Raw genomic sequence first — 12,709 nt, forward strand, 5'->3', positions numbered from 1 at the left:
AGAAGAAGAGTTTGGATTTATATCCCCCCTTTCTCTCCTGCAGGAGACTCAAAGGGGCTGACAATCTCCTTGCCCTTCCCCCCTCACAACAAACACCCTGTGAGGTAGGTGGGGCTGAGAGAACTCCGAGAAGCTGTGACTAGCCCAAGGTCACCCAGCTGGCATGTGTGGGAGTGTACAGGCTAATCTAGTTCCCCAGATAAGCCTCCACAGCTCAGGCAGCAGAGCTGGGAATCAAACCCGGTTCCTCCAGATTAGATACACAAGCTCTTAAACTCCTACGCCACTGCTGCACATTTTCCAAAGTTTAGTGCAGCAATCTTTCAAAGCTACATTTTGTGGCAGTTTGTGCTGATCCATTTGGGAACTGTTACCCTCTTATACTTACTGTTGAAAAGTTACGCAAGGCAGCCTTAGCCTATAGCACACGGGCATTCATTTATTCCCATGCGGAGCAGATGTTTGTGAAACGCTGATCCATCAGCCAGCTGTTTCTCGGGCTTGGTTCTGACCTATAAAGATCCACATTTCCTGTATGCTAGCTGAACACTGAACTTGCTACTTCCACAAACCTACTGGGAATCTATCTGGCCTATATCTGGAGGAATCCCTTTTTGCAAGCAAGCCTGGAAGAGCCCCAGTTCTCATGAACAGTTAATGTAAGAAGAGGAAAAAACCCTTAAGACTTGACCCGTAGTGGCGGACAAAAATCAAAAGCCTACTCACACCATTATATGTAATGACTGTAGTAATCAGTTTATTACACAGATTAATTATTTTTGAACGTACAAGCTCCAAGGGAGCAGTTGGGTCTTTAAATATACACAAGTCTGTCAAATGAATTTTTACCCTTACATCCAGAAAGACCTAAGCAGTTAAAAACTTAAGAAAATAAGAGCTATTAGCTATGTTAACTGAAAAAAAAAACACATACAAACCAAAATTATGAAGGGGCGGGGCGAGGGGCGGGGGATAGAGTCAAAACAAAAAAAATCAACACCACTTAATGCACTAATAGCTCCAATGCTTTTCAACGCTGACCAGTTAAACTTAGACCTTTGACACGGGATGTGGGTACAGTTTGATCTTGTTGGTCATACATTTACCTAAGTAGGTCCTTCAGAATAAAATATAGAAACAGCGACAAGTTCTTCACATCAGTTTTCGTTGCAGTTATGAGTTTAAAAGGATTCCACCTTTCAAGTCACAGGAAGTCCCCAAGGAGCACACAAAAATTTCCACTCCCTCTTCCCCCCCACCCCCCGCCCCGGCCTTCTTTTTTCTTACCCCACTGAAATCCCTTAGGAATGCTTTTACGCTCACAACTAGATTTTGACGGAAGAACTGGCTTTTCACACACATTTCTTTGCTAAGAGTCAATGTTGGTATGGAATACAGTATTTCGTTGTTCCAAGTATGTACAACACGCAGCACTGCTGGATCAGGTAAACATGTGCACAGGGGAAGATGAGGCGTGGGCTCATAGAAAGCAGTCAAATGGAAATCAAAAGGACTTTCTCTTTCAGAGTTCCCCTATCTTTATTTGTAGAGGTTATCCAATAATTTCTTTAATTACATCGCATACTTCTGAGTCCATTCTCGAGCTATTCTGTTGTACCTGCATACATAAAGACAGGCAATTAATGAAAATGCAAGTTCACCAAGCAGTACCCATTCCTAACTAAGTGTGCATCTCATCATGGGAAAAATTCTCATCTTCAATTCAGGCTCCCTTTGTTGGAGATAAAAATGCTCTGGACCAAAAACACACACACACACACAGATTTCTGTAACGTTACTACAAAGTATGAACCCCAGCAGACGACAAATTGCTTTTATCATCACACACAGCAGGCAGTCTCCACTAGAGAACATTTCACAAAGCAAACACTTGCTCCGTGACTTTAAATTTTTAAGGCAGCACAATGTCTAGAGGGGATTATTCAAACTCTTCTGTTTAACCCTGAATGTTCACCTGGACCACGGGTCTGCAGCCTGCGGCTCTCCAGATGTTCATGGACTACAAATCCCATCAATTGGTCATGCTGGCAAGGGCTGATGGGATTTGTAGTCCATGAACATCTGGAGAGCCGCAGGTTGCAGACCCATGACCTGGACTGTGACCTCTTGTGGAGAGATCAACAATTACAGAATGCCCCCTCTACATATTTCATGATGCTCGAGACTCACTTTCCCTGGGCAGAGGCTGCTAAATGCTGCCTGTTCCAGCCACCTATAAGAGAGGTCCTAACCTTTCTGCACCTGCAGGCATGTACCTTTGGAATTCTAAAAAAAATGCGGTGGGTGCAGCCGCAACATGGCAGCCACTGGGGATGCACCCAGTCACACAACACAACAGGTGCCACAACTCATCTACAGTCACACAGTGAAGAAAGATCTTTGTGCCATGGTAGCCATTGCTGCTGCTAAAACAATTGGCCTCATGAGTAACTGCAGGAGTAACAGTGGAGAGACTTCAGGGGCAGGCCGTGTAGCAGATTTAAAAAATCTGCACAGCCAATCAAATTTTCAATGGCCAATCAGAAGCCTTGTTAGGCAAAAGACCCACCTGGCCCTAAAAATAAAAATCCTTGGAAGGCACCTGCAGTTACCATACTGGGGACACCTGAGCTAAAGCAGTGCTATTGTAGCAGTCTCTTTAACTTCATTTAGGGAGAATAGAAGAGAATCCTTAAAAATGAATTAAGGAACTTTGCTATGCAGCCTGCCCCTGAAGTCTACCCACTGTTACTCCTGCAGTTACTCATGAGGCCAATTATGTATTTCTTTGTCCCCTATGACCACTAAGTCCCATCTCGGGCCCTCCCCTTTTGATCCTCCTTCCGTAACTTAGAAAAACAGGGAGACCCAAAAAAAGGCAGCTATAAAATAGTAACATGTAAAACTACAGACAACGTCGACTGCACTGATTTACTAGACTAACCAATCCAACTGGGAAGTCAATCATACTATTGACTTTGGCATCTTTGCATTAGATTTCCAGTTTAAAAATATCTGGTATTCAATGAACAGTTCTCATTAGCAGGGAAGAGTAACTCAAGCACCAACTACACAAAGTTAACCCTAGATTACAGTATACATCTCTTTGTGTACAGCCTTCCAAGTTCTTTGTTCATTCTCACTTACAGTTCCAATGGCTGAAAAGTAATTTTGTCTTTTTTTGGTACTCACTTTTCTCTATCTGTTTTGTAGATCCGTGCAATCTCAGGCACTAAGGGATCATCTGGATTGGGATCACACAACAGAGAACAGATGGACAAAAGTACTAGAAGAAGAAACACGTGGCATTAGGATTTAAGCCCAGAAAAGAATCGTAGGAAACAAGCCATTCCTCACTAAGCAAGACTGGTGAATGGCTGGTCCTGTTTTTGCTAAACAAAGAGCTGTAAGCTGCTAACCACTTGGAACTTTCCAACAATTCTGATTTGGGGAGGGGGATTTGGCTCCCAATCCACAATCTGAAACATAGCCTGGGTTGTCATGGATTACTTCTTGGGACTTCAAATCCTAACCATTAACTCCTGGGGTGACAGACACAACTCTGGAGACTGGCATTTATGACTGGCAGCAGCCTGGTTGACTTCTTCAATGATCTACAGTGAGGGTTAGGGTTAGCCTTGGTGGCAGGGGCTGATGGGTGGCATGGGCTGATGGGAATTGTAGTCCATGAACAACTGGAGAGCTGCAGATTGAAAACCCCTGCCCTAGAGCCACTTATCTAACAGCCTTCCGCGCTGGCAGAAATGGATCTTTCCCAGCCACTCCTTCAAAACTCCTAGAATGTGTAAAAATGTGTAAAAATTGCCGGGGGGGGGGGGGGGCCCACCTGACATGTGGATAAAATGAAGGAGAAATTACATCTGCCACCCTGGACTCCTGGCAGGAAGGGCAAAGCAAAACAAAAATGCTGAGATGTCCCGGGCTGAGTGCCTTTACCTCCCTTCCACAGGTACCCTAAAGCCTGGGTGTGGTCAGGGGTTTAGCGTCAGCCAAATAGCTAGAGTCAAAGGGCTCTCAGACCAGGGCTTGCAGCTTGTAGCCCTTCTAAGTCAAGCTAGTAAAATCAGCACTAGTCCAGGAAGTTAGACAGTATGGCTTAAATCATATTTTTATTGCTTTATTTGCTTCGAGTTCCTGCTACCAGCAAATCAATATTCTAAAATATTGGACCTGAAAGCAGCGTTTTAACTGTTGAATATCAACAAGACTGTATTTCTATAACCTATGTAGCTTGAGATTTGAACTGAGCATTGGGAGAAAACTGAAGTGGAACATGTTGTGGTGATCTCCCTTCCTCTCCTGTGGTTGAGGCTGACAAGCCGTCCCACCGTCCCTTTCCGAGGTGCTGTTCTCCTCGTCACGAGCCCCGGTCTTTGGGGTTCTCAGAGTTGTCAGTTGTCTGAACCACAGGGTGCCCACAGAGGGAGGAGGGGAAAGAGCCCCTCCCTTTCCTCTGCAGGCCTGCCCTACGCACGGCTTGGGTCCTCAGCCCCTTTCTTAGGGGTGTTGTTGTCACTCGCCCTCCCTGGCAACACAGACCACCCCCTTAAGAGTTGGGCGGCTGTCCCCAGGAGCCGCTTCCTTTCAGCCTCTCTTCCCCCCTTCTCCGCTCTCCCTTTCTCCTCCTTCCTTCTCTTCCCACTCCTTCTCGGCTTCTCCTCTCACTCTTTCTCCTCCTTCCTTCTCTTCCCCGTTCAGTCGTCTCCCCAGTCCTCTCCAGACCTCCCTTCCGCCTCCTGGCTCCCGCAACACCCTCCCTCGCCCCGCTGCGCCAAGCCTCGCCCTCCCGTCTTTCTCCCCCTTATCAACCTTCATCCGGGTGGGCCGGGCATTCCCGGCTCTCCCGTCGTGCCCAGCTGACGACCCAACGAGCGGCAGATGTGCCGCGGCTCCGCCACCTCCCGGCCGTTCAGGCCCCCTGCTGGCGCATCCAAGCCGGGGCGGGCCGTCGCCGGGTGCAGCTGCCGGCTCGCGACTGGCCCTGCCCCTTGGCTGGCTGAGTCCGGGGCGAGCCGTTGCGGCGACCCCCGGACACATGTAAATGTCCCAAAAGGAGAAGACCGCCACAGTAAGTATGCAATCAATTTTAGATCATCAGAAAAAAAAGCCGACTTACCTTTTGAAATAGTTAACGCTGGAGACCACTGTGACCGTAGAATATCAAGACAAATACTGCCATTACTGTTAATATTTGGATGGTAAATTCTGGTTGTAAATGCAACCTGTAAGAGATGAAAATTCTCTCATGCAAACTTGTTTCCAGAAAAGGTATCAACAGTGCTAAGAAGTAATGGTGACGCTCACCTTAGGTGGTTTGAAGGGGTAATCTGTGGGGAAGTGAATGGTCAAGAAGAACACCCCGCCCTGATAGGGGCTGTCGTTCTGAAAAGATAAAACCGTTAGGAGAAAACACAAAATAAATGTATATGGATGTCAGCTTAAGATTGCAGAGAGCTACTCACCGGTCCCATTATTGTAGCTTGCCAATGAAACACTGGAAGAGGGAGGAAAGAAAAAAAAATATTAACTACCATACTTAATACACTCCAAATGCACATCTGTGCACACGCTCTGCCTTAAATACTCTGCAGCAACTGGATTTCAGGCACTCATATGTCACTCTTGGCTCCTCTAGAAAAGAGTCAGTTCAGTGTAATGGTATGAGTTTGCATAATCACCTTTGTCACATGTCATGTGAAACAGTTCCTGTTGCTTTGGGATAAGGAGAGCATCTTGATTTTGGGCGATGCTCATCAGCAGCTCAGGGAGGCAGGCCTAAAACTGTCACTTCCTGTCTCCGAGACAGGAACCTCCTAAACCTAGTTTAGGTACTCTTCCAGCTAAGAAAAATGACAGGAGGAATCTAATAAACATAGAATCAGAATCTTTATTACGGTCATTGACCAGTATAAAGTAAATATAATATACACAATTAAAAGGAAGTAGAAGGCTCACAGTTAAAAAAGAATAGGCACAAGGGGACAATGAAACTGACAGATATATCTATCACGTCTATTTTATAGCACCAACCATCCTACGGCATATTTCAAGTGCTGCTGCACAGAACCTAGCAACACTGTATGTTGTAACAGAGCTGGAATCGAACAGGAAAAAAAATCCATCATGGGCAATAAATTCCATATACATTCTATACAAATACAGTTATACTTTGCTATCCAAATTCCTATATCCAAAATCAGTTATCAACTTATTAAAGATTAGATATTTTCAATTCTGGAAATTTCATTCCAAAATTATTCCAGATTCTCTTAAATTGATCTCCTTGTATTATCTTCAATGAAACACTGGAAGATGTTGTACACTGCCCAGAGCCCTCTGGGGGTGGGTGGTATAAAAGTCAAATAAATAATAATATTCTAACATTTTTAGTTAATTTTTCCAATACCGTGAAATTTCTTATTTTAATCTGCCACCTCTCTAAGGAAATATTATTTGTGTTTTTCCAACTTGCAGCATAAGAATATTTATAAGTATATTCTGTTTACAGTACACATTACCATTAGAAAATAAGTTTAACAAAGCTAATTCAATCCTCGGTTCTATCTGTTCTTTTGTAATTTTACTAATATCACCAAAAACAGATTCCCAAAACTTTACTATCACAGGGCAAGACCACCACATGTGTATAAATGTACTCAATTCCCCACAACCTATCCAACAATTTTTATTCCCAACTTTCAAGACATGATAAATCCTAACAAGGGTATAATATCATTTTAAATACTTTTAACCCATGCTCTTTTACACTACTGAAAATTGACTTGAATGGAACTTGCTGAAATATTCTATTCCATTCATTATCATTTATAATTGAATTTTATTCTGTTACCCAGTTCTTTTTAATCATCTGCGATAGCTTTTGTTCATGATTCAATAATTTACTTTTTAAATTAGTTTTCCTTCTTCCTTTTCTATATTATACACTAGTTTTTCAAATTTGGCAGGGGTTATGTTCATCTAGTCACCAATCTCTCATTTTTTACAAAAAAGTTGAAATTTGATATTTTTGTATCCAATTACATCCTATCAGAATATTATTTCCAAACATACTGAACCAATTTTTTATTAAATTTGGGATACACTCTTTCAATCTGGAAGTTTAACACCTTAGTAAAAATTTTATAATCTGTATTCATTAATGATATTGGATCACAAGACTCTCTTGATGCTGGGTTCTTGCCTGGTTTTGAGATTAGAACTAACTTTGTTTTCAATTAAGAGGGAAAATTTTATTATACAAAAAGAGCAGATGGGGGAGGGAGCTAAAATACCTTCACACTGCTTATAAAACACTGATGTGAATCCAACTGCCCCAGGTGCTGAGTGTCCTTTAAAGAATGTTGCTGTATTTATTTCTTCAACAGTTATGGATTTATTGAATAGATCTCTATTTTCAGAATTTATTCTTTGCCATTAAGAGCCCATATTACCTTTTCTTTCAGCATGAATCTGTTAGATAATAGTATCTCGAGGTTTTGGATTTTTATTTTGAAAGGTTTTTAATTCTACAGCTCTGTGATTGTGTTCAAAATCAGCTCCCATAACAGGAGTACTGGGTAATTGGAAAGATAACCATTCAGCCTTGAATTCAGCCAAACCATCTTTCCCTTCCTGTTCCTCCATTTCATTGATGCAAATATTTTTACTTCTTTGTTCTATAAATTCATTTTTACCATCACATTTTCACTTTCCTATATATAAACATTCCAAAAGTGGGAAAGCTGAATCTACAGAACAGCAGCCGTCAGAGTCATCCACTCCCAAGGTGACATCTCTTCAGAAGAAATGCTCAGTGGTAGAAGGTTGAGGCTTCGTGTATCTAGTCTGGGTGACAGAGGGTGATTCCCAGCTCTGCCACCTGAGCTGTGGAGGCTTATCTGGGGAATTCAGATTAGCCTGTACACTCCCACATACGCCAGCTGGGTGACCCTGGGCTAGTCACAGCTTCTCAGAGCTCTCTCAGCCCCACCTACCTCACAGGGTGTTTGTTGTGAGGGGGGAAGGGCAAGGAGGTTGTCAGCCCCTTTGAGTCTCCTACAGGAGAGAAAGGGGGGACATAAATCCAAACTCTTCTTCTTCTTCTTCTTCAATAGTTCTTAAGGCACCCTTGTTAGTTGTTGCTAAATTAAATGCTTCTATTGCTGTCATTTCCACTTCTTCCAGCTCTACCATTAAATCATTAAGTTTGGAGTCAAGCAAAATGTCCATGACCTGCAAGATAACCTCTTTAGCAAAGTTTTAAATCCATATCTTCTTTCTAAAATCACATTCTCGTTTTGAAATGTTGGGCTCCCTTTCTGAAGTGGAATCAGAGTCAGCAGTAGCCACTTTTTTTCTTCTACTTCGCATTCGCCAACTCCCAGCTTAGCCATAAATATACATTAAAAAGATATATTAAAAGCCACAACTGGCCTTAACAAAATCCAGGGTCATTTCAGCATCAGCTGTAGTAGTTAATTTCAAGTTTACAATTAAGAAGTATTCATTATAAAGCTTTTCTTCATCAATCCAGCTTGGATAGCAGCATCCTTCCTCACAGCTTTTTCAGTACTTGTTCTTTTACTGTTAAGTTTGCTACACGCTGGTGTCAGTCTCAATACCAGTAGATAACTGACCTATTATGTACTGGATATGTAGATGGGATTGTTGGAGTATTGTCTTGTTTTGAATGTTTCGTGAAGTTTGCATATTTCCCTTTCCTCTGCCTTTATATTTCAACATCTTTCAAAAAATTATAATTTTTGAAAAGAGCAGGTATCTGTGATTAGCATGAAAGTATAAAATTGTCCTGTGTGACCTGGTAATCGACGTAGCAGCAGCAAAATAAGGCTAGTAAGAATGTTTATATAGTACTGACATTGGAGAAACACATGTTCAATGTATTGTCGAAGGCTTCAGATCCTCTGAAGATGCCAGCCACAGATGCAGGCGAAACGTCAGGAGAGAATGCTGCTAGAACACGGCCATACAGCCCGGAAACCACACAGCACCCCACATGTTTTATGGATTCAGTGGGTTCAGATTTACAAGGACGCTGTCTCTCCCGATATGGAATCTTCTTGTATCAGCCTTCAAGAACAGCTGAAGGAAAGGTTTTGCATCATGCCAGAGTAAAAGCCCTCCAATATTAGGTACTTTAAGTTTAGTTAAGTATGCCACAAAAGAGGTAATGTACCTAGCAATAAAAGTTGGCAACCTGGTTTGATCCGACTGGCGCACTATGTCTTCCACACATTGTTTAATAACTTCTTTGGCCTGTTTATAACCCTTGTTGAATAACAACTGTGAAGAAAATCCCAAGGATAAAATTTCAGTTATCACTGTCTGTTTTCATGTGGACTGAGAGTTATCATTCTCAGTCCTGAGAATGTTATCACCAAGGCAGATTTTTGCTGGCCTTGTATGCCTAGAAGTTACATCGCCTAAAATTTTAGCTTACTGCTGATCTGGATATCGTGTTTGTTCGGGGCCATCAATGAATAGAAAGTCTGTTTTCCTGATAAGTCTCCATTCGATGGGTATACATCTGAAGTGCCCTAGACAGGTCCAACATGTGGTAGGCTTCTTCTATGGCATGTTCTGGCCACGGACAAAAGGATGGAAGTGAATCACTTGCTTTCGATGGAACAGAGACTTAACTTTGGGGATAAAAGTAGGGTCCAGCCAAAGAACCATCTTGTCTTGATGGAACACACAGATTCCTTTCCTGGCTGAGACCCTTCTAGTCATCACTGTTAAAAACAAGGTTTTCATGCACAGCCATTTGAGTGGTTCTTTTCTCTGTGGCTCAAAAGGAGCTGTTGTAAGAGCTGTAACCACCATGTAGGAAATCCATGAATGACTGAGGGACTGCATTACTTGTTTGAGGAACTAAACAAGGCAAGGATGTCTAGTCAGTGGAATACCTGCTATCTGAAGCACTATGATTGCTATGGCCACTACTGGTTATGTAGGATGGAAGCCTTAAGCTGCAGATGGACCCCATCTAGCAGGAAGGCTAATATTTGACCAAGACCCAGGTTTAGAGGGCCAACTTGTTTGCAATGGCATCACCTTCTAAAGGCTTTCCATGTGAAACTGTATATACACTTAGTGGGTGTTTTCGTAGAAGCCATTATGGTTTTTGCAGCTATTGGAGGATAGCCTAGGTCCGTGGTGGCGAACCTATGGCACTCCAGATGTTCATGGACTACAATTCCCATCAGCCCCTGCCAGCATGGCCAACTGGCTATGCTTGGCAGGGGCTGATGGGAATTGTAGTCCATGAACATCTGGAATGCCATAGATTCGCTACCACTGGCCTAGGTGCAGCAACCTTTTCCTTTTAAGAGCCACACTGTCAGTAAAAGCCAACCTGCATTCAGGTGTCATATTGGACCCTAATGTAGCATGTCTTGAATCACCGGAATGTGCCAGAGCTCTTATATGGATAACTCCACTAGAGATGGGACCAGGTTTTGTGAGGCCACCTTGGAGGCATGAAGATCACTAACGGCCCACTTCTGGTGTATCTTCCTCACTGCCATAATGGCTTTTGCCAATAGGAACTGATATTCTTCCCCATTAAATTGCCCGATTGGTTGTACTTCTGCAGTAGGCTCATCTTCCAATACGAACTCTCCTTCCTCTTTTTCATCGTTTGATATAGAAGAGACCCATTCTATGAGGAACGGTTAGAGTGGAAGAATGAGTACGAAGGCCTTCTGGATGATTTGGTGCGCCCCTGTCAGGAGCCCCCACCCCTTGTAGGAGGCATCCTGTCTTTCCCCAAAACTGTATAATTCTATGGGAAACTGTGGGGAATACTGCGGAGAGGGAATAGAAGGGTCCTCTTGATGAGGAGAAAGAGAAATGCATCCGAATCTGCTATAAGTCTTCCCTTAGGGACCTCCTGACTGCCTTCCATAATCTTGTTGGAACAAGATGGCTGCCCTCCCACAACCTCAATGGGAGGAACAGACGATTGTATATTGCCATGTGGAGGCTCCCCCTCCAACATCAGGTTCTGGTGGTTGTCATCAGGGGGCCTAGGTATACCATCGTTGATGCTCAGGGCTGAACAGGTAGCCATTGGGGCCATTTTTCTCACCAATGCTCTTTTCGCGCCATTTGTCAGTGGCTTGGCTCACCACTTTTATTCTGGCGCCGCAGTCTCCTTTTCCCTTCCCTCAACTGCATCTGAGGCTTCTGGCAACCATTTTGTCACCTTCCAGCAGTGCTGGGTCTGCATCTTCTTCAGAAACAAATTCATCTCCACTGAATTACTCACAAACTGAAGCTTCGTCACAAGGGAGGTAGGAAGGCAAAGACAACACAGAAAAAAGGAGATGCGAGATCGCGTGAAAGAGAGAAGAAAAAGGCTGATGATTAAAGTTCTCTCTCTTTAAGCAATTGTTAGTGATACAGGTTTATTGTAAAGGCCTACGTTTAATGCACAACCTTCTTCCTGAGACACAGGTTTAGTTGGTGAAAAAGGATAGCTGCTGTGAAGCTCTATTCCTCAGCTGCTCTGCCTGTGCGAGTCGGAAAGTAATCTGGGCTTATGAGATCCCTGCCTGTGAGACAGGAAGTGACTATTATAGTCCTGTCTCCCTAAGCGGCCAATAAAGGAATCAAGATCCTGATCCCCTCCTCCACAAAGCGAGAATATGAGCATGAGATCCACAGGCATGAGATCCTGGTGTAGTAGCCACATGTAAAAAAATTACCACCACAGTGAAAATCCAAGAAGAGGTTCTGATTAAATATATGCTCTTTCTATGCATCTCTTCATTTCCCACACTTCTTTTGTTAGCTTTGGTCATCCCAATACTGTGTATTTTCCTGAGGAGATACAAGCATCACCTCCTTAGCAGAAAAGCGCATGACTTTAAGACTTGGTGAGGTTCAGGCTGCAGTGTCACCAATACACAGATGATACTCAGATCTACCTTTCTTTTCTACCTAATTCCAAGGATACTGTTGATGTTCTGAGTCAGTGCTTGGACTCAGTAATGGATTGGATGAAGGTGAACAAGTTGAAACGTAATCCTGACAAGACAAAGGTTCTCTGGGATAATAGGAAGGCAGACTCGGGACTTGAGATGTCTCCTGTTTTGGAGACATCTGAATGAGGTTTGGATGGGGTTATATTCTTCTTGAAAAGCCAGGTTCACAGCTTAGGAGTGCTACTTGAGATAGTAGTCACCTAAGAAAATCAGAGGGCTGCCATGTTTCAGAGTATTTATTTTTATTTATTTTATTTATTTTTCAAACTTATATACCGGCCAACCCCCGAAGGGCTCTGGGCAATGAGTACTTCAGGTGATGCATCAGTAGAAGGCATTCCTGGGACTGGACTACTGCAGAAGGCATTCCTGGGACTGGACTAATTAGGGCTACCCTTATAGAGTGTTAGGAGGATGAAGCTAGTATGGAATGCTGCAGCCAGAAGGTTAGTTGGACCCAGTCATCAGCTATTCCTAAACCCAATTCAAGATGCTGGTGTTGACCTCTGAAGACCTACTTAGCTTGGGACTGGGATATCTGAAGGGCCATATATTTGTACCTGGGAAATTAAAATTGTGGGGAGACTCCTGACTGCCCCATTAATCAAACAAGCTTGTTTGGTAGGCACAAGAAAGGGCCTTTTCAGCGGCAGGCCCACATTTATGTAACAATCTCCACA

General features: G+C 43.3%; 1 protein-coding gene across 2 annotated transcripts in view; it reads right to left on the bottom strand.

The window, feature by feature from the left end:
- Nucleotides 1-735: 735 nt before the first annotated feature.
- Nucleotides 736-12,709, bottom strand: part of UBE2D2 (ubiquitin conjugating enzyme E2 D2) — a 33,044-nt gene continuing 21,070 nt past the window's right edge. Inside the window, exons 1-6 of one of the 2 annotated variants that reach the window (XM_048515658.1) lie at nucleotides 5,700-5,850; nucleotides 5,484-5,515; nucleotides 5,326-5,403; nucleotides 5,138-5,243; nucleotides 3,193-3,286; nucleotides 736-1,618 (exon numbers count right to left, since the gene is read on the bottom strand). In XM_048515658.1, coding sequence (XP_048371615.1) covers nucleotides 1,573-1,618; nucleotides 3,193-3,286; nucleotides 5,138-5,243; nucleotides 5,326-5,403; nucleotides 5,484-5,515; nucleotides 5,700-5,775 — 432 coding nt within the window. In that variant the 5' untranslated portion in view covers nucleotides 5,776-5,850 and the 3' untranslated portion in view covers nucleotides 736-1,572. Of the gene's footprint in view, nucleotides 1,619-3,192; nucleotides 3,287-5,137; nucleotides 5,244-5,325; nucleotides 5,404-5,483; nucleotides 5,516-5,699; nucleotides 5,851-12,709 lie in introns of those variants that run through there. The other variant, XM_048515657.1, reaches the window with a different exon arrangement.

The sequence above is a fragment of the Sphaerodactylus townsendi genome, linkage group LG14, assembly GCF_021028975.2.
Source record: "Sphaerodactylus townsendi isolate TG3544 linkage group LG14, MPM_Stown_v2.3, whole genome shotgun sequence".
Lineage (NCBI taxonomy): Eukaryota > Metazoa > Chordata > Lepidosauria > Squamata > Sphaerodactylidae > Sphaerodactylus > Sphaerodactylus townsendi.